The following is a 22,924-nucleotide window of genomic DNA, read 5'->3' as shown; positions in this document are numbered from 1 at the left end:
TTAAAGTCCTTTGCTTAAATGTTACCTTCTCAGTGAGACCTTCCGTGGACATTATTTAAATTGCAGTTCTGTCCCTCTTCCTTGCTTTAATTTTCTCAATAGCCTTTATCATCATTTTGTAATTTTCTGTGCTTCCAAAATGTTTATAAGTGAAGATTTATTGTTTTTAGAATTCAGAATTACCTGAATGCCAATTTTTAATGTGAGGAAAAAATCTGTTATTGATTTTTTAAAATCCATTTTTAAAAATTATTCCGTGGCATCCATAGTCTCCAAGTTGGCTAATAATTTGGCTATACCTTAAGTCTTTTTCAACCCTAAGAGGGAAAACTTCCATGCTTATGACCTCACAGTAATAAAAACGATAGGTTAAGAAACTGAAGATGGTAGTAGCTCTTTTCAGAAAGTAGCAAATGAAAGTTTACTATTTCTATAACATCAGGTGGGATTCTGTAAAGAATTAAACCACAAAAATTAATATATATCAGTGCTTAAAAGATTATTAAGCTCTGCCTTTTCCATAATGTTCTTTCTCTTGGTTAAGAATCATTTTAGTTAGTACATTAAAACAAAATTTAGAGAAGATGGAACTCAAAATACTCCCATAGATGTTGTTTTGGATTTATGTATTACGTTCTGTCTTAGGATGATAAAGCCCAGAATGAGCTATTTGATGTGCTTTGGTAGCTGCCCTCTTAATTATGTTGCTGTGATTTATCTGGATAGACTTACTCATTGAAAATTCCTTATTCTCTTTCATGCTACAACTAATAGAATGTCAAAAGGAGGAGGAGTGAGAGAGAGTGTCAGGGCTGCCAAATAGATGAAGACATTTTCTAGGCCTTCTGGCCGAAGACCTGTTAGATGGGGAAACTCATGTTTCCTTTGCCAACTGTTTGTGTCATAACAGTGATAATGTACTGTTCAACTTGAGAAACTTTCTCTAAGAAATATTAGATTAATATAGATTGCCTTTGTTAACACACCAGTTTGTTCCCTTTGCTTCTAAAAATGTATCAACCAGCTTTGCAAATATGTTAAAATAAAGCAAGGGTCATTTTTATTGGTGAAGATAATTTTGCTTCTCAGTATTATGTGAATTAAGGACTCTTTCCATTGCCTCATTTCATTCTGCATATCATAAACAGTGATTTAAAAATCAAATAAAATGTGTTTTCCCCTCCCATTAAAAATAATGACTTGTAGGTATTTTTGAATTCTAAAATCAATAAATGCTCACTATAAATATTTTGCAAAATATAGACGATTTAAAAAATTATAAAAATAAAAACACCCAAGAAACAAACCTAAAACCAGCCAACCACCCACTAACTGTAATTCAGCCTCTACGATAATCTACTGTTAGTTTATCTTTTGTTAGATAGCTATCTAGTATTTTTAGTCAAAACTTTAAAAAATGTAAATAAATGATCATATTATATAGACAGGAAAAGCATCTCTTTGGTCCTAATAACAGGGATGATTGCTGCTTAAGCTTTGCTTTTTTTAAAAAAATTTTTTTTTCCAATTTTAATTTTTTAAATATAGGCAACATGCTTTTTAAAAAATTCTGATGGACATTATGAATTTTTACTGATTTATTTTTCTGTTTTGGTTAACCGTTGGAGAGATCAAAGCTAAATTTATGGCACATTTCTAGCAAGTATATAGGACTTAATTGCATACATTTTATAAACTAGGCTCTTCTCATTTTTCCTCTGCCTTAATTTTTTTAATAGTTAAAGTTACTTGATTTTGTAAATCACTCTAAGTCCTCTGTGGAACAAGTTTAGATAAAACAAAAACATTTCTGTGATTATAGTTTTCTGTCTTTTTGGTCTAACATATCAAAATATTTTCTAATGACTATTTCCATAGACAATTTTAAGGTTATGTGATATTCCATTCTATTTAATGGCCTAATTCTCTTTGATAATATTTCCTAATGATCATTTAGGTTTCTAAATTTTTACTGTTGTAGGTGGTACAGTAATGGATATTTTTGTTTATTAATACTTAACAGTTTGTATTATATTCTTCACTTAAGGTGGAATGGGAAAATACTATTAGTCCTTTATAATATTATTCTACCTCTTGTGTAATTAATTTTTCCCATTTTAAGCCATAATTTATATATAGTAAAATTCACCATTATTTTAGTATATACACTTTTGTAGGTTTTGACAAGTACATACATATTCTTGTAACTCCCACAATAAAGTTTATAATACAATTTTAAAGCTTCCCCAAATTCTCTGGAGCCCCTCACCCCCATTCTCAGCCCCTGTTAACCACTAATCTCTTTCTGTCCCTGTAGTTTTGCCTTTTTCAAAATGTCATGTACTGTAAATGTATGTAGCTTTCGAATCTGGTTTCTTTCACTTAGCATAATGCATTTGAGAATCTGTGGTGTTAGTATATAACAGTAGATTGGTTCTTTTTATTGCCCAGTGGTTGTATGACAGTTTATCCATTTTGTGTGCTTAATTTTAATTCATTTTCATTTCATGGCATGTGGTAACATTTTACTCTTTTCTATATTGTGGCTCTATAGCCTCTACACACAAAAGACAGTTGTGTCAGGAGATAAAATCTTTGGGCCATGGACAGAAGATCTTACTGTTTTTGGCGTGTAGTGTTTTAGAGAACTGAAGGTAAACTGTAGTTTTTTTTTTTTGCCTGCTGGGATACTTACAAAATCTTCCAACTTTCCCTGCTGGGATAGTTACAAAATCTGCCAACTGTATGGGTGTGACCCATTAATCTGCATAGTTTTGTAGCTTCAGAAATGTTCCTTTGGTTATATATTTGGTTTTAGATTTCTTTTCTTTTTTTTGTTCAGGAGCTATCATTTTTAAGTTGTATCTTCATTATTATAGCAATCATCTTTTTAAGTTAAAATTTTGATTTAGCTAATTGTTGATTCTCATGTAGTTGTAAGATTAACAATACAGAGAGATCCTTTGTACATTTTACCCAATTTCTCCCAATGGTAACATTTTACAGTATGACATTTTTAGGTAACATTTTGCAGGTAACATTGTGTATTATAACATCACAGCTAGGATATCGACATTGATAAAATGTACCCAACCTTACTCAGATTTCTCCAGTTTTACTTGTACTAATTTGTGTGTATTGCGTGTGTGTATTACATTCAATATAATTGCATCACCCATGTAGATTTGTATATTTACCACCACAATCAAAATACTAAATAGTTCTAAAACCACAAAGAACTCTTGAGCAGCCCTTTTAGATCCATACGTACTTTCCCTTTTCCAGGTTGTGGGGTCTCCCTCCCAACCACTAATGTATCCTATCCTCCATTTATACAATTTTGTCATTTGAAAAATGTTATATAAATGGAATCATACGGTATATACCTTCAGGTATTGTCCTCTTTTGCTCTGCAAAATTTCCTGGAGACTTATCCACGTCAATGCATGTAATAGTTTGTTCTTTTTTATTGCTGCGTAGTATGCTATGGTGTGGATGTACCACAGTTTGTTTAACCTGTTGAAAAACATCTGGGCTGATTCTAGTTTTTGGTTATTACAAATAAAGCTGCTATGAACATTCATGTACAGGTTTTTGTATGAATATGTTTTCATTTCTCTGTGATAAATGTCCAGGAGTACAGTTGTTGAGTGATATAGTGGTTGCATGTTTAGTTTTTTAAATAGTTGAAAATAAGAACAAAACAAAGAATATATGATAAAGACCATATGTAGCCCGCAAAAGCCTATATTATTTGTTATTTGGCCTGTTACAGAAAAAGTTGTCCAATTCCTATTTTTCAAGTAACAGCTTTATTGAGATATTATTTACCTACTGTAAAATTCATCCTTAAGTTTATAATTTGGTGGTTTTTAGTGTATTTATAGTGTTATGCAATCATCAAACTAACTAGAACATTTTTAGCAGCACTCTCAAAAGAAACCCTAGTACTCAATCATTGTATATTTCCCCCTTTCACAAGTCCTTGGCAAAGACTAATCTACTCTTGTCTTTTTAGATTTGTTTATTATGGATATTTCATATACATGGAATCATAAAATTCTAATGTGGCCTTTTATGTCTGGCTTTTTTCACTTACATTGTTCTGGATCTATGTTTGTGAAATGGAACCATCATGAACTGGGCTTGCCTGTGCAAAACTTTGGAAAAGCCAATTCTGTGTATTTGTGGAACAAATATTTGTTACTTTAAATTACTTATATAATTCTTATACTCTGCTAGTAAGATTGTTCCTGAATCCACTGACGGCAAATACATTAAATTCAATTTCAGTTTTTGAACAGAGCCCGATATTTACAGATTTGCCACAACTTGATTTAAGAACTTTTGGATGAACATTCCAAATGATTCATCTTTTTTTTGCTTTTTCTGTATGCCATCTGTTGAGATTGGCATTTCAGAATGAAACTTTTTACTGCTAATGAAGACCCTTTGATGTGTTCTCTATATGCAAATAACTTTTTTGATGTAAATAAGACCTTTTGTAGAGTTGTATAGGAGTCTCATGTTTTTGGAATTTATTCTTTTGGAAGTCAGGAATATGCCATTCAGATAGATGGCTATAGACAGAAGTTTCTAGACAAGCAGAGGTAAGACTTATCATTAAGTTTTATACTTTTTATTCTTTGATATCATTAAACAGTATCTCTAGTTAAATTGGCATTGCCCTCATTATTGGTTTCAGTTTGATCACGATTGGTGAAATTAAGAAGAAAAAGACCGGCAGAACCAGGAATTGTGAGGTTTCTGTATTTAAAGGTCACTAGTATCATAGATTCATTCATTAACTGACTTTGAAAATATAATTATTATTTTTACCTTCTAAATTGTGGGGTTTTTTTTGTTTGTTTGTTTTTTGTTTTTACATCTAGGAAGTGCTAACACTTACATGAGGTGTATATATTCTGGTAGTCTGGTAGCAAAACAGTTTTGATTACTTAATTACAGTTTATCACCTAAGTCTGTTAACTGTCCTAGCAGAATGCCACCAACACATTAAATAATCTGTAACTTTCATATTATTTAATTGCTAAAGGCAGTAGCAATTTTAATGATAAACAAAAATTACAAAAAAGGAAGTACAGCCCAATCCTGGCTGTTGGTGGTGACTTCATTTTCCTCACTGTGTATCTTGGGTATAAAAATAGCGTTGTAATCATTTTCTGGAACAATTATTTAACCCAGATGTGCTGGAGCTTTTATGCTTGCCTGTGATAAGAGCAGAGAAGTAGTAAATGGTACACAGACCTGAATTTGAATTCTGCTTCTGATCTTTATCAGCTATATGACTTCGGACAGATTGACTTCTCTGAACCTTGGTTTCCTAATACGTAAAATAGGATAATGTCTATTTTGCACTACAGTGTCTTGAAACTCAGCAAATGCTGGTATTTAGTGTTGTTACTGACAGTGAATAAATAAGAATGGAAAATTCATAAATAAGATTATATTATAGAGTTCACGATCACTTAAGCCAAGAGTAGCTTTTTGTTTTTTCATTCACTAATAAAGAAGAATTCTGATTTATTTATATTTTATTTAAGCAATATAATAACTTTTTGGTTTTCTTACAAAATAGGGTTAATAGTACCTGCATTTTCAGATTGTTAGGACTATTAAAGAGATCATAATAAAGCATATAAAGAATATATAGGACAGGGTCTGGCACAAAGTAAACCTCAGTGAATATTAGGTGTTGTTATTATTTATAATACAAATATTTAAGTGAAGCAGAAGATGCTGTGGAACAGACTTATTAAGTTTTTTCCCCTTAATGACTAAATTCAACTTAATTCTCACATTCCATTTCCTCTTCTCATTGCTCAAATTTCTCCTGCTTTTGCCTGGCTTTTTCTCACTGGTATCTCCTTCCTGTAATGGTTCTTGGCACCAGCTCTTCTGCTTATATTGTTCTGGATCTATGTTTGTGAAATGGAACCATCATGATGTGGGCTTGCCTGTGCAAAAAATCTTCCAGGAGAACAAAGGGTAGATGTGGAGGAGGAAAGTGCCTGATAATTTAGATTCAGTGGTTGAGGAAATAGATATTCCAATAAAGGTGGTTTTAGTTTCAAGGTATAGAAATCTATTCTAGTTAGCCAAAATTCAGGGCATTACATTAAAGAACACCAGGGATTCTGTCTGAACCCCAGAGCAGAAAATAACATACGTGGGCCTCCTGGCCACTGGGAGACTTTCTGTTCCCATACAGGTTCCATAGTTTCTTGTCTCTACTTTTTCCAGCACATTTTTTCTCTTTATGTTGATTACCTTTTGCTTATTCACCAGATTATACTTGACCCAGAATGACAGCCACAACTGCCAAATCTTTAGGAAGTTTATTTCTCCATATCTATCTGGCCCAAATGCTCAGAGAAGAATCTCATTTGGTCAGTTTATCGTTTCTGACCAGATACTAGGGGACTACTTTTGGTGTTTGTGGCCAGAGGTGATGGGAATCATGAAGTTGCCGTTTCTAGGCAGGAATCTTAAAACATGTCTGTTACAGAAAGTAATCAAAAAGTGTTGATTTGTTGAATTTTATTTAAGTACAGTATATAGCTCTGAGAGACTGTATTTTAAAATATAAATTTACAGCGTGATTTAATAATTACTAAGTGTTACCCTTGTGTCTGAGTTTGGTTCTTTTGTTAACAAACAACAGAGAACTGGTCTAACTGGCTCAAGTAAAGGGACATTTATTGTAAATACACCGTGAACAGTTAGGAGACAGTAATCCAAGGACAGTAATGCCAGCAAAGAAAGGCCAAGAACTGAATCGGAATGCTATCAAAAATTTCATCTTTTTGGATTTTTATTCTAGGTGGTCTACCATGCTATCTGCTTTATTCTGTTCGTTGAGGTTTAATGTTCAATAATTCTGCTTGAAAACCTGATAAATTATAATTTATAAAGTATTTGGATCATTAACTTTTTATATTTGGATTCCCCTGTGCCTGAGTCTGTTTCATTTTTTTTTTCTTTGACGGCAGTATTGGCTGGCAAAAAGACAAAAATCTAAATAAATAGGAAAATCAGGAGACCATAGTGGTATGGAAATCAAGGAGTGAAGAAATTTTAGAAGGTGACTTTACTGGGATTTTTTTTTTTTTTTTTTAATGTGAGAAGTGAAAGAACATGGGCTTCAGCCAGTGATGAATTTTTTTTTTTTTTTTAAGTTTCTGAATGGATGAGAATAGAGAATGGAAGTTCCTCAGGACTGATTTAGCTGGGAATTAAGAGAGAAAAATGGAATGACTTTTAAATGCTTAGTTTTAGAAATTAAGTTAGATGTTCACATGATATGTAGGTCCTTCTAACATACTGATTATGGAAATGCTGAAATAGGGAGAGCCTCCTCTCCTCCCCCTCCTCTGCCAGGAATGAAGGAAACATGCCCTGTACTGAGGGCAGAGAAAGAAAAAGGGATGAATGTGTGAAGGAAGCATTTCAGTAACTTAAAGAGAATAATCTGTGAGGTAGACACAGCTGAATAAGTGCCTACTAAATTGGATATTTTGTCTTGTAATAATAATGAACTTGAAAAGTAGCCGATGTTATCTCAGTTTTACAGATGAGGAAACAGTGAAGTGTATATTATTCACTGTTGATTCTGTTAGTGTATGGGACACTGGGTATAAGTAGGGCTTCTCAAGCGGTGTTGGATAGTGCAGGCACTAGAATATGATTCTCGAAGATTTGTAAAGTGATGCTTTTGCTTTGTTTTTCATTTTCCAAATGTGGTGTGTAGTTCTGGGTTTATCAGTTTTGATTTTATAACTTCCAGTGTGTTAAAATACTAATTTAATTTGCTAAATTATGTTAGCAAATTATGTTAGGACAGAATTCCTCTTAGGAGAAAGGCAAGTGTTGAGACAAAAGAAAGTTCTGGGATCTGGGAAATGGAGGGAAAACACTGAAGCATAGGTCATCACGTATGTCGATGGTATCCTTGGGTAGGATGAAGAGGAATATAGAAGTAGGTCAGGCACCGATGTGGTCATCTTGCTTTGCCTCTTTAGTAAAGAGAGTGCGAGAGGATGCCTTTGGGGAGGGGCAGCAGTAAAGTCCTGGACTGGCATGAGAAAGTTACATATTACTGGCAAGTAGCCCAAAAAGAAAAATAAGAAGTAATTAAGTGAAACCAAAGGTGATAGTTACGATCAGTTAGTGCAGGGCTGCGGACTGCTACCAGTCCTTGGCCTTTTAGGAACAGGGCCGCACAGCAGGAGGTGAGCGGCAGGCAAGTGAAGCTTCATGTGTATTTATTTGCAGCCGCTTCCCAGCGCTAGCATCACCGCCTCAGCTCCACCTCAGATCATCAAGCATTAGATTCTCAGAGGAGCACCTGTCTCTGGTGCCAAAAAGGTTAGGGACCACTAAGTTAGTGGAAGGAAGAGAGTCTTAGGGACGTTAAGTAAAAGTGAAGGAATTAATAAGTAGTACTAGAAACTTAACATTAACCGGTCACTCAAATTGAATTCTAGGGAAAGGAGAGTTTGAGTACAAGAACTTGAAAAGATTGTTCTGTCTTGATGGAGCATTTACTCTGATTTTAATTTACAGCCAGCTTTTCTATGATAGAAAAGGCTTCTTTGTTACCTGCCTAAAATATTTCTTACAATCCTCTGTCTTCATTTTTTGATTTCTCTTGATTCCTGAGCATCTTCTTCTGATCATTAGTTTTTTTTCCTAGGAAGAATTTTGTCTGGAGAGTCTGCCTGGTTTCGATGACCATACCAGGTACAGCTCCCATTTTAAACAATAAGTTCCTGACTAGTTAAGAACAGTTTTGTGAGAATAATTTGGTTTATCTAGTCTAGTCAATTATGGGCAAATGGTTTAAAATGGAGTTTCTGGACTAGCAAAGAAAACTTCATAAAGTGAGATTACTTTCTTAACAGTTGTCTACAGGAGGTAAGAAAGAAGTATATAGAGGTAGGAGGAAAAGTGTTTCATCCTGTAGGTGAGGCAGGAGACACCTTGAAAGAGAGAGGGCTGGAGGAGGTAAAGGGAGAGCTAAAGAGTGAGAGAGACCTGAGAGAGTGAGTGAGTGAGTGAGTGAGTGAGCTAATAAGCGGTGAGAGGGAATGATGGGGGTGGGAAGATAGAATAGAAAAGAGTGGAAATTGCGACAAGTGGAAGGTGGACAATTTTGAAGGTAGGGGGAGGAGACCATGGAAAGCAAAGGCAAGTCCAAGAGAGCATACTCATCAAAGTCCACAGCAGAAACAGAAGGCACTTTTATTTGGGGATGGAAACTTCTTGCAGCTACCATGGAGGTAGCTTGGCTATGTAGAAAGGACATTGCTTTTTAAATTGGAAGATGTGAATTTAGATGCTAGCAGTGCTATTTAAGTGCTCTTCCTTACTTAACAATGGTCAGGAAGTCATTTCTCTGAGGCTCAGTTTTCTAATTTCTTAAATGGGGATTGTTGTGATAATTATTACATAAATATGTATATTACATGTTCTGTCTTTTCTAACGACTCCTACATTTTCCTTGGGATACATAAATAGAATTTCCAACATTCTTGGTTAAAACTATTTGTAGATTTTTGGATTTTTAAGAAATGGCCTAGCTCCAGTTAAATGTATGATTAGATTCCACAGAAAGAGCTAGATATGGAGCTGCATGCATTTGATTTACGTGCTTTGTAAATGTTAACGGTGACCTGAAGACCCGAAATGATTTCATCTAACACGTGTCGGGTTTCCAGTCAACATACTCCCCCCCCCCCATTATTTTTACAGTTTAGGAACTTATTCAAAATGCTTACCAAAATTCCTTACAGTGTGATCATACCTTCTGTTTCAAGGCCTTTTCAAACTTTTACCACAGTAACAAGGCTTGTCTCCTATGTCTTTGTTCTCATAGGCTGAATTTTAACTTCATTTTGAATTTTATAAATTTACATTTTTAGCTAGCATCCCAAAGTTGTTACATCTTAGTGACACAGTGTGTCATTTGTAGCATAGTATCATCTCTGAGTTTTGAAATTATGTGATTTAAAACAGTGTAACTGTATTTCTATGTGGTATCAGTTCAGTTAAATTAAAATCATTGGGTGATAAACAGGCATCATGTTAATAAAATCCTTAAATTGGTTCCTGTAGCTATATTTTGGTCCATGCTCTTTATAGTCTTTCTTCTCTCTGCCTGGCTCTAGCTTGACCTTTTTGTTTACCCACTGCTAGAAATTATACACTTGGGAGGTAGTGAAGATCAGATGAGGGGGTTTGAGAGACCCTGCTTCGGGCAATCAGAGGTCTTTCTCAAGGAGGCAGAATAACCTATCCCCTGAGTAAACAAGAAACTGTACTCTAGCCTAAGGCTGCAGAGGTGGCTTGCTGCTCATAACGGAGAGGACTAGCAGGCTATTGGCAACAAAGGCTTTTTGAATTATGATTGTTTTGAATAATCTTTCACACTTCATCCTTGATCTTAACATTGCCTTGTAGTAATGACATTGGAGATGAGTTCATTGACACCTAGAAAGATTATTATGATGAGGGTAGTACATTTAATGATAGATAAAGTTTGAAGGAATTTTTGTGGTATGTGCTATTTTTTTTCTCCTGATTTTGAGATTCTAGGAGCCTCCAGAGATCTTTTAGTATGGAGAAATGTTGGGGTACTCCGTTATATAGTTTGTAACACCTTTCCCTGAAGTGTCTCGAAGAAATACTGGGTTGGATTAAATGAGTCTCCTAATTTGTGCATACATAGTTGGGGACAAACACTGTGGGCTTTGACTCAGTAGCCAGGTTTAGTTTAGGTAACATAATCATCTTTATGCATCATTGCCCTTCAGCATGTTGGTCTTTACATATTAAGTTAAAATGTATGAAAAATAGCTAACAATTCTTGTGATAGAATTTGCCTTTTCTTTTTCTGGATTATATGTTTTTCATGTTTTGAAAACAAGGGAATGGGAGGGGAGAAAGCAGTGGGGTCATTGCTGAACCCTGATGGTTAAAGGTAAGTGAATGTTTAACCTGAGTCACTTGAAAATTGTTATTGTCTTATCTGAAAGTCAACATGGAAATGCTTTTCAGTTGTGTTTAATGTGTATATAAAATTCAAGATGCTAACTCGAAACTTTTTTTTCCTCTTCTGTTCTTGAACAATAGGTACGTTCTATGGATGAACTGAATCATGATTTTCAAGCACTTGCTCTGGAAGGAAGAGCGATGGGAGAGGTAAGTAAACTTGTGTCAGAAAAGTGGGCCTATTTTTCAGGGAAGGTTGGAGCTGTCTTTCTTCAGATGTGTCCGAATCTAGTCTTTCAGAAGTACGTGCTTGCTTTTCCTTGTTGCCATCCTCATGATAGAAATGGAAAATTGCAGGATTTTGCCAGAATGCTCTCATTATAAGAATGTTAACCTTAGCCTAATGTCTTAAAAACAAAACAAAACAACCAAAATATGAACATAAATTACTGAATATTATATAAACCAGTCAGTTGTAAATTGAGGTGTTAAAATTTCACAGAATATTTTCATTATGTATGTATCAGATGTCCTTACCTTTGCCTCATTTTCCAGTTCTGAGATTTGTTTGCAGTGGAAGGGAGTCTTAGATTGGTTGCTGATCAGAATATGTTAATAAACTATTTTTAGAGTAGTGCCATGTTTGAGGAAGTTGTTTAAAGCTCCATTGCAAAGAAATTAGGTTTATGGTGAAAGAATTCCAGGAGGTAGAGGCATGAACCAGTCATCCCTTTTGTACATAGAATTCAGAAACAAGAATTTTGGTTTGTTTGTAATGTTTAAGATTTGCAAAAACAAAATTTGCTATCATTATATTGATAGAGAAGAAAGGAGAGTATAAAGTACAGCTGACTCCTGTTTATTCTTGTTGACAATAAGAATGTATTAGTTTGAATTAATTGCCGAAGATGTCACAGGTTCATGAATTGGGGGCATTTCCTCGTGATTCTCTTGTTCTGGAGAGTAACCTTAGGTTTTTTCTTGTTTTATTTTTTTGTGTATCTAATACTTAAAATTTCCCACATCTATTTTTATGTTTTAAGTGGAGAATAGCTATATTCTGGATTCTTTTTGATAGCATTCATTAAATACATTTGTTCCTTGATTTAGCCACTATTCTTTGATCCAGGTACTGTGCTAGGTTCTGAGAATTCAAAATTAAGATAATTCATTTCCTGATTTATAGCAAATATTCGTTGACTGCCTTTGTGGTTAGATATTAAATAAACTCTTGGTATTTTGGTCCCGAGATTCTTGCTTCCTTTGTAGGAAGATTTTATTTCCAACTTTACTGAATCATCTTGTGGTTGGAATCCAGAGTCCGATCATCTTCGGTTCATGGGTTTTCGGTCTGTTCTTGCTTCTACTCCAGAGCTTTAAGGGAAGATTGATAGGTATCTTTGTGTTTCCTGTGCTTGCCTAATATCATTGCAACAGTGCACATCAGTAAACCTATAGGGTTATTGGGTAAAAGATTTTCTAAATTAACTTCTGTAATAAAGTTTAAACCGAAAGTTAACAGATATGTCTGAGATTAAGTATAGATGGGGAAACCATGTTTATCTTCTTCGTCACTCCTGTAATTCTAACCTGGTCCATGCCACCAAAAATCTAATCACAGGATTTTAAAATTAATTACACAAAATAAAAATAATGCCCTGTTACTGTTTTGTAAGGAACACGTCATTATCTCGAAAGACAATTCTAATTGAAGAACAGTGAACAGAATTGAATAGAAAGTGAGTTTTATTTAAATGACAACTTAACAAAAACATTTTTAAAATCAATTTTTCTTCCAAATATGCCTCCCCCCCTCAAGGTCTCTAAACCTCACCCTCCTATTTTTGTTAGAAATGATATTTTTTGATATATGTATATAATTTCTCAGACCTGTATGTAAGCACAGTAAATAACTAAAAATGCTTTCTAACAGTAATGCAGTTTGACACTTCCTTCTTTCCTCATTATTTATTCACAAAGTAATAACAATTATCATTTGTCGACTATCTATTAGGCAAATGATAAGGGGTTTGGACACATTATCTCATCAGTTACATGAGGATGGTGCTATTATGTAGATAAGGAAAAAGGCTGAGAGAAATGAATGAATTTGCCCAGGATCACATAGTAAGTGGTGGAGCTGGGCTTCTGACCTGGCTTCTTCTTCAAAGTGTGTGCCCTTAGGATAAATGAAGCCAATACTTGTAAAATAATTGACAGTAAAGACCTGATTTTAGTAAGCTGTATAAAAATTGATTTTGAGAGAGGATTAAAAAAATGCTTAAGTACACTTCCCTCCCAAAATACAGATACTGAAGTTATTCTTTGAAAGCATAACCCAGTGTCTAGGCACAAAGGGGACAAACTAAGTATGAAATAAAGTTTCTGTCCTCGAGGAACTCTATAGCTAGTTGAAGAAGCAGTTAATACATATGACAACAGAAACAGTGTACAGTTTTTCCATGTACGGCGAAGAGGGTGATCAGTATTGGCAGGACTAGGTTGTTGATTACTTTTATGGAGAAGGTATGACACTTGGGAAATGTCTCATAGTTTAGTCAGAATTTGCATAGGTACAGGTTGGGAGAATGTTTTTTGCAGTGAAAAAAGAGAGATTGGCACAAAAGAGAAATGAAGAAGATAAGCTTTTATAATAAAATTTAAAAAGCACAGTGTCTACTTAGTTTAACTTCATTAAATTCCTTTTTTTAGGCACTGAAACATCTCTGGGAGGTGATGTGTATATATATAGTCTTTACCCATATAAACACTAAAATTTCAAGTAATTGCATGGACTTCTAAGCCAGGCAGGCTTTCTGCTGCAGTTATTTTATGTGTGTGGGGTGGAGGAGAAAGGGAGAGACACCCTCATTAGGCAAACAATACCTATGTTCAAGAATGTATGAATCTTTTTTTTTTTTAATCTTTTGAAGTCAAAGAGAATCGACTCCATTACAAGAAATTAAGTTCGAGCTGCTTGGTTTTTTTTTTTTTTTTTTTTGATCAAAGCCACTGCTAGACTCTTGGTGTCACTTTGCAAGATTTAGAAATCTTGCCAAAGAAGTGGCTTCTTAAAACATCATTTTCAAACCTTGCTGGTTGAGTGAAGTACAGTTCTTAGCCCTCTGTTCTAGAAAGTCAACTTAAAAAGTAAGATAGGAAAATGTCTTAGGATTAGGGCCACGAATTATTTTCAATTATTTCATCCACTGCTTGCTAGCCTCTTTCACTCAACTAAAAAGTCAAAAGTTCTGAAAAAGTTTCAAGGCACATATTCCAACAGCTTTGTATTTACATATGAAAAGATGAGTTGAGTATTCCAGAATGTATCACTGTAGTACTGAGGAAGGCTCGCTAACCTTGGGCTTTGAGGTGTTTCTGCATTGGTTTTATTCATGAACTTGCATAGCTTATTTGCCCCACCTGTAGGAGGGTTGTATCATTATTGTTCATGTTCTGAAAAGGATGGATTTGCAAAGAGGAGAGTGGTTCTAATTGTAAAGTACTTTGAGAGCCTTTGACAGAAAAGGTACTTTATTCTGCCTAATTGGTTTTCTAACTTTTAAAAACCTTTATTCTTTTCAAGATTGTTTAATGTTTTACATGTGGTAAACTTGACAGCTTTCAGAAATGTTAAAGATAGTAGTGATTATTTCTGGAAAAAATGATGTATTTAGATATTTGGCCCTTGGTCTTTGTATTAAACTGAAGCATAGAAAAACTTACCCTTGGTAATAGGTTTGTAAAACTGAGGAAGGGAATCTGGAAAGTGTTCCTGTATATGGAGTAATAATGAATCCTAACATGTTCCCTGGAAATAAGAATAAGGTGAGATATATTTAAGATATAGCTGCAGGTTCTCATTATTTGCTACATAGGAATTCTCTCCATTAGTGTGAGACAGCAGAATGAATGGCTTGTAGACAGAAGAATTTGATAGTGATTTGAAGAGCTGGTAATCCAAAGAAAGGTATAACTCGGTGAGAGAGATCTCATTGGACCAGACCTCTGAAGCCACAGCTTCCAGTCTTGGCTCAGACATTCATCTTCTTTGGACTTTGCTTTTTTCCATTTGTAAGACAAAGTAGGACTAGATGGTTTCTCAGGACCCTTTCAAATCTAAGATTCTCACAATTTTCTCATAATTCTATCTTTAAAAATATAGAAAATAGGATTAGTTCTTTTTCTAGGATATTCCAGAGGGCATCTAAAAAATGTGTTTTAGAATGACTTCCTCTTCGTTCTGTAGAGGTTTTGTAACTTTTCATTGGGTTCTCTAAGTGACTCATTTCCCGATCTACAGCTGTCTGAGACGTTGAAGCATCTGTCCTTCAGGGGTCATGGGTTGGTAATTCTGAAGTTAGAGCAAGTGGGGGCTTAATGCGGCTACCAAGTCTGTTAAAAATTATTTTCCACATCTTTCCATCATGGCAAACATAATGGCTCATAGGATTGGAGGTTTTCGGGTAGCTAAAAGTACTTTTAGGATCCCCAATCCTAGAAGGGCTACCCCACACTGGCAGTTCCTTGAAGTTAGGATCCCATAATAGTAACTCATTTGACTTCAAAATGGATTGGATTTGGAAAGGAGAAATATTGCCTGCCAGAAAGATCATGCAGCCTTTCTTGCAGAAGGAAGGAAAAATTAATGTTTCCTTGTGGTGTATTAATATAAAAAGCTGTGACAAAGTAGTGTAAGATCCCTTTTTTTCCCCAAAATGTAGCTTTTGAGTACAGATAGGAATGGTGAAAGCTACCTAGTTCCATAACTTTTTATTAATGCCTTCAGTTTTTGTGGATTTTTGACATCTTGCTGTTAAAATGAAATGTTTCCTTTAGAGAAAATGTAGTTGGCTAAGGTAGGCCAAGTGAACTGGAAGAATGAGATCTTAGTTACTAACGATCTTGTATTAGATTAATGACTGTGGGTTAGAGATGAAGTGACCTCTTCATGATTCTTGTTTGGGAAAGTTCCTGGGATCTCATATAGTTTTGGGATTGGGTTTGGGCATTTTGAGGAACAAGATTAGAAGAAGGTGTCTTTTAATCCTGAGAATGTGGACGCACGTGTCATTTGGAACCTGCTTCTCACTTCTGTCCGGTCACTTTGAGACCTGTGTGAAACTCCATTCATTCCAATATCTGCCTTCTGTCCTGCACTGGAAAGAATAGGCAGACGTACCATCGTGTATGTTGAGCAGTCTTCGAATGTTTGAGTGCAGTAAGGTATAGCTGATCCAATCTACGTAGTGCTTAATCTGTCTCCATTTAATTTCTCCCTTTTATGTTCCTTTGGCTGAAATATTATTCTTTTCACCCACATCAGTATGCTGTATTTGAGGATAATCCAACTAAATAACTACAATATTACATTAACACTTTGGCATTGGTTTCATTACCTATGTGAATCTCCCAACAGGTTTTTGAGAAATATCAATACCATTTTTTTACTTGAGTAAAATGGGTCCTAAGGTTAAGTGACTTCCTGCTAAGGTCGTAAATGTCATGATGTGGATTCACTTCAAGTTCTATTTCATTAGGCTCAGAAATAATAATAGCTGTGGTGTATTGAGTATATGTGGTTTTCCAGGTTCTGTGCTAATCACTTCATATCCATTACAGTCTTCACAGTGGTTCTACAATATTACAATGTCCTTTTTATAGGCCAGGCAAAAGAGACTAGAGAAGTTAACATGATCATGAGCAAGCTATTTGAACCCAGTCTCCATCAGTCCAAATCCTGAGTTTTTCTGTTGTTGATTTCTGTATGTCCAGAATCTACCCATAATTCAAAATCCAAAGCTTTCTTGCTCTCATCAATGAGAAACAATGGAAGGGAATTCAGGTAGCAAGTTATTTGTATCATTTATATGACCCTAATTTATTTTCTATTTAGTGATTTGTGTAAATGTTTTCTATTTCCTTGCACATAAATTAGTCGAGGGCAGGGATGTCAGCTAATAAGGTATTTGTAGACAATAGCTGCCTAATATATTATTTCGCATGAATCTTATACCAGTAAATATCTTTTTCTAAGCATTGATTCCTTTTTATTTTCTTTGTGAGATGGTATCGCCCTCCCCCAAGGGACCACAGTTCAAGAAATATTTATTGCCGGTATTCTCTGTTCAGATTACTTTTCCACCCTCAGGGATGTGGGGGTGTGAAGGGGAGGATGAGGAACAGATACAACTGAAAAGCATTTATTCAACCTCTGCAAATTTTTATATTTTTAAACTATTAGATAATTACTTTTGCAAGGAGTACATAAGATGAATAGTAAATTAGCAGTGCTGTTATCCAAGTTGAATCTGATATAAAGGCATTTATTATAAAGGATCTTTTGTTTAATATAGTCGTAACCAGATCAATGGGACACTTTCTCTGGGCCATCTGCTGGGACATGGAAATATCCTCATATATATACAACTAGACATAATGGTATTTAGAAAACTGAAATGACTTTTGTTATATTTCTTGTTTAAGTGTGTATTAAACTGTGTTGTACATAATTCTTGTTTACTCTTATTTTACAGATGAGGAATCAGAACACCAAAGTTTAATTCATTGTCTTGATTAATTAATGCATTCTGTAGTTTCATAACAAAGCATATAGAGGAAGTAGTTTAATTTCTCTGTTGGTCTTGCTTATATACATAGTAGCCATACCTATGAAATATGCATCTGGAATTCATGAAAAAGGGAACTTGTCCATATCTGGCACACTGAGGTCCTTGTCTTGTCAAGTTAATGATTAATAGTACCCCGAGGCTGACTTGATGTGGGGAGTGGGTTTGAGTATTTGGTCCCATCTCCTCTCTCAGTTTTGAGCTATTTGTTTCCTTCTTTGAGGATATGGGGGTGGCGGGGGGTAGGTCCTGAAGCAATCTAGATGTTTTCATGGTTTTATTCATGAACTTTACAGGTTTCCTAAGTGATCTGGAGGCTTATCTTTTGCACACTGAGCTCTCAGATACTATTGCAAGAGTAATTTAAATTATTATTAAAGTCTAGATGTAATGAATGTGGTTATGTTACAGATCAAACCATGTAGTTTATACATAAATAAAAATAAGTAACCTTATTTATAGATAACTTGCAGAGGTAACACAGTCCTCTTTTTTTTTTTTTACATTCTATATCTTGCAGAAAAGCCCAGGTCACCCTGGTTATTTCTTCATTTTCTGAATATACTGCAGTCTGTCAAGTTTTATGAAGATAGCAGAGAAAAGTTTCTTTTGGCTCTGTTACAGTAACTAGAAGTGGGAAGGTATAAAGAAAACATTACTTTCAGTGGATTCAAGAGAGTATGTGCAGTGGAGAAAGGATTATTACTGCGGAGCTTGCCCTAGGTTAGTTTATTGTAAAATAACGTGGAGATTGAAGTGCTAACAGTATCTCCAAGTTTTTTTGAAGGACATGCTTCATGAAAATACGGTGTCTTTTGTGTGTTTCTTTTCAAGGATGAAGTTAACAGTGTGCCCTATGCTCCTTTGGAAGGGAGTACATTTTAACAGTAATCATCAGTTGGAAAACTGTTTGCAGTTCTAATCTGTGGTTCTCCCAAAATTTAAGAGCTACCAAATTTTTCTTATCTCTGTTTGCTTTTTTGCTCTTTCTTACTGTTCCCCCGCAACCCACAGTGGATTTCAGGACAGTCATACAACTTTACCCACTGAACCTGTACATTTAAACTTGCAATATGATATTCTTATATACTTGGATCCTGATTTCATCTAGCCTTTGCATTCAGTTGGCTCTGTAGAATAGATCTCTGATTAAAAGAACTTCAGTGATAGACTGCCTTAGTGGCTTCATTCATGATCATCATGATGGGCTTATGACCCTTCTCTTTTGAAATTAGATAGCTTTTTAAAAAATGCTTTGAAAACAGAGGCATCTGAGCAGCAGTTTGTACTTTCCTTGCCCCCATTCCCACGAGTCCTTTCTCCTAACATTTCTTGCCTAGATTACTGCAGTGATCTCTTTGCTTAGCCTCCTAGCATCCATTTGCTTTCTCTCATCCCATTTTATGGAGGAATGTCAGATTAATCTTTTAAAATTAATTGATACTCCCTGTTTCTGCCGGTTGGTTTAGGTGCTCCATAAAACCTCCCTGGCAACTGGACTAGTTGTGCTTTTTCACCCTCACCTTACTCCTTCCTTATGTTAATGCCAGGCTCCTTTTTTGTTGGTAGGCACCCGCCCTACTTGCTTTCATTTCTACCTTTGCTCTTTGTAGAAAGTCCTTTCCACTGTCCTCTCTTTCTCTACTCCTCGCCTCCTTTAAGGCATTCCTTCACTAGTCCTATCCCAGGTTATTGTTCCTTCCTTCATCTGTAGTAGATTGTGAAGTTTAAGGATCTATACCCCACTATTAGTGTGCTTACCTTAAAATGCTTTGTAACTGTATCTGTTTGATTCGCAGGTCCTCCTCCCTCTCCCTAATCTTTTCTTTCAGGGCAGAGAAGTCTTACTACTTTCCTTATTTCCAGTAGTGGCTAATGCAGGCTGTGCAAGTAATACTGTTTAAGTAATACTTTACTGTTTGACATCAGTGAGTACTTGTGCTGAAACTTTTTTTCAGTGGCCAGAAAATCAGTATTGGTTTTCTAAATGTGGGAGAGATCATATTACCTCATATTGGTCAAGCCTAAGTGATTTATTTGATTTCATCTTTGTTTGTGGAAATGTTATTAAAGGACATTAGATACAACTATTAACAATGCTTATGAAAAATACTTAATAGCCCTGGAAAATATTTCTTGAAAATCTGTTAATTTTATATACTGTATAATTATAATTAGGCAAAAAACCTTTTTTTTAGGGGAATATATTAGATTTCAACCAAAAGATATTTAGTTAAGAGACCGTTAATATGGACTCTTTTTCAGTAGTAACCATCTTGCCATGTAAGCTAAAAATTTTGAGCAGTAATTACTAGATGCCAGGTTATGTTGCTGCCTAGTAGAGAAATGCAAAAAAATTATAGCAAATGTTGACTCTTAGTTTTTTTGTGTTTTGAATTAAATAGAACAAAAATGTTGTAGCATTTAAAAACCTTTACATATTAAGTATTGAGTAACCAATTAAAAAGAAGGCAGGGCAGTTCCTTATTTGTAGATGTACAAACGGGAAGTGATAATTTAGATAATATTATTTAAATCGAAAGAGAAGACGAAAATTAAAACACAGTCTTTTTGTTTATATACTTATTTTTAATTTAAATAACTGGCTTGAGATTAAACTATTGAACATTTTTAACATTTTTTATTTAAGCTACAGTTTTCAAAGTGGATTGCATGTTATTTGCTTCCTTAAAAATACTTGAAGCATATGGTGTAAGTTCTCCTTTTAAAATCGCCACTAAATTGTCACTTTAAAATTATGTTGATGCGAAATGTGTCTGCTAAAGAGAAAGCACATTTATTTGAAGTGAATTCTGTACCACCTTAATCAAATTTTTATTTATTAGAAAATCAGTTCTAAATCATAATAAAAGTGTGTTTTGTAACAAGTCACCCATAAACCCACTACCCCACAAGTAGCTATTTTAGTTTTTATTTTTCTTTCCAATCTTGAACTCAAAGGGAAGGAAGGGTGCATGAGGAACAGTCGTCTTTACATCTATATTTTACTTCTAAAATTTAATATTATTTTTAAAAAAAATTTTTTTTAGATGAAGCAACCCTTGATTGACCTCACAGATTACAAGGACCTTGTCAGTTTACAGTCTCTTACGTTTTTATTTTTTACACCTACAGCACCTGGTCTTCCTAGGTGGTCTCCCATCCAAGTACTAACCAGGTCTGACCCTGCTTAGCCTCCAAGATCAGACGGGATCAGGCTTGTTCAGGGTAGCATGGCTGTAGACTAATGTTATTTTATAAATATCACTTATAGTCATTATGACTCTTTTGGATGAGCTTACATTGTTGTATTTACGGCTACCTTATTGCACATTTAGTTTGCTCCCAACTTTTTTGCTCTTACACTTTGAATGTAGAGTTTTTCTTTTGATTTCTTTTTTGTTGTTTCTCTTTTGTTGAGATAAATTCTCAGGAATGAACATGACTCTTGATATATATATTTTCTTACATAAAAAGACTTCCAAAAATTGTCGTAACAGTGAATAGATGTACCTTTTCTTTAAATTGGTTTCATATTTTTAATATTTAATCTGATTCTTGTTAAAACTTTAATAATAACGTGTGTGTAGTTCATAGTATTTGTATGAAAGCGCATTGTATACTCAATTGATTTCACAGCTACCCTCTTATCGAATGGAGGGCTGGGTAAATCCCCTTCGGGCATTAAGATTTTGAGAAGGGCTTTATGAAAATTTTACAATTCTCACACATCAGACCTCTGACTAGAACATTTGACTGGCAGCGGTAACCAGTACTTTATTTCAGTCAGTCCTGAGCAGTCTTTTTTCTGAGTTAATGTCAGATTCTTTTAATGTAATGAGATAATTACTACGAGATTTAAAAATATAGAGGGAGGGGCTATATCTTACCAGCTAGTTAAAATATCAGGTATTTGACTTGAGCATTGGCTACATTCCAGTGAAACTAAACTTGTGTTGGAAGTTTGCATTTCCAGATAACATGACCAAACTAGTTCATGCCTGCAGGGCTGTAGCATTCCCGTGACTAGGACTCCTTAAGAAGCCATATTTCTGCTCTGAGAGACTGCTCTGTGCAGCCTGTATTGAGTGTGTAAGCAGTTACCTAATATTTTATTCTTCTTTAGTACAGAGTACTTGTTGCAGAATGTGCTTAGTGTTGACCAGCAGAAAACCTCATTGATACTTCTCTATGCAAATATTCGTGATGGTATGGCCAGACAAGCCCAGTCCTAAATAATCATCCTGCTCCTTAGTTTCCACAAAGTTGTAGTCATGGTTCTTCTTGTGCTGTTTTCTTAGGGCTCTTAATTTTATGGGATTTATACTGGAGTGGGCTAGGTGATACTGTGCTTACATCTGCTAGCTGAGTACATGGGAGCATTTCATTGGTTGGCCATTACTTTTGTGAAGTCTGTTGGTTATTTGTTCTTAAATAATAATAGCAGGTAATTCTTTGAGTGGTTCATTGTACTTCTTTACACACTATCTTATTTAATGTCCCTCCCTAACAGTTCATTTTATAGGCGAGAAAGCTGAGGGTAGAGGGGTTAAATTCACGCAGTTGGTATGTAAAACCAGTTAAAAAAAATGATTGCAGAGCACTTACGTGTGCTTTACCACTGTATCCGTTCTTAAAATAAGAATCCTAGAGGTTCTTGACATTCTCAGCCCCTTATTGTCTCTACCTCTGTTTAAAGAGCTCTCTTAGTAGGGGCTAATGTGATGATTGGTTGTGCAAGTGTGGCTTTGTGTATTCTATTTTGTTAGATGATACAGTAAAAAAGGTGTTTCCAAACAAAATTTAGAAGTTTTCCAAGTAAGTGGATAACATTGTTTGTAAATTGATGCTTGATTTCTGTTTTGTTTTCCAGAAGACTCATGAATAAGCATACTTGATTTCTTTGCTTTCCTTAAGTCTTTTCTTTTACAAACCTATGGTTCAAGCTGGGATAATAATGTATGTGTTTTTCTCTCAAAGATTTGAGAGCAGATGCTATTAGAGGGGTAGTTAGGAATCCTATTTAATGGGATAATACAAGGAAGAGTTCAAGATCTGTTGTATTGCGGGGGAGGATGTAGGATCTCTCAAGCCCTGGTTCTGTTTAGCAGGTCATGAAAGGGACTTTGATTGCTAATTCAAAGATGATAGGATTATGGGATGAACCCCACGCCTCCGCCCCCCCCCCCAACCACAGCTATAGGAGACTAATGTATAAAAACCGTAATGCAGTTTATTAATTTATAAGGAGAAATAACTCTGAAGTGGATAGGATAATTGCA

The 22,924-nt window shown here is 35.0% G+C and overlaps 1 protein-coding gene and 1 pseudogene across 23 annotated transcripts in view; one reads left to right on the top strand and one right to left on the bottom strand.

The window, feature by feature from the left end:
- Positions 1 to 22,924, top strand: part of PUM1 (pumilio RNA binding family member 1) — a 108,600-nt gene that overhangs the window by 13,648 nt on the left and 72,028 nt on the right. For all 23 annotated transcript variants that reach the window (XM_023529249.1, XM_023529246.1, XM_011357800.2 and 20 more), the window contains one exon: positions 11,155 to 11,223. In XM_023529249.1, coding sequence (XP_023385017.1) covers positions 11,155 to 11,223 — 69 coding nt within the window. The remainder of the gene's footprint in view (positions 1 to 11,154; positions 11,224 to 22,924) is intronic.
- On the bottom strand, positions 20,769 to 20,887 carry LOC111738333 (annotated as a pseudogene).

Source organism: Pteropus vampyrus, unplaced genomic scaffold (genome assembly GCF_000151845.1).
Source record: "Pteropus vampyrus isolate Shadow unplaced genomic scaffold, Pvam_2.0 Scaffold36, whole genome shotgun sequence".
NCBI lineage: Eukaryota > Metazoa > Chordata > Mammalia > Chiroptera > Pteropodidae > Pteropus > Pteropus vampyrus.
This window is presented reverse-complemented; position numbering and strand designations above follow the sequence as displayed.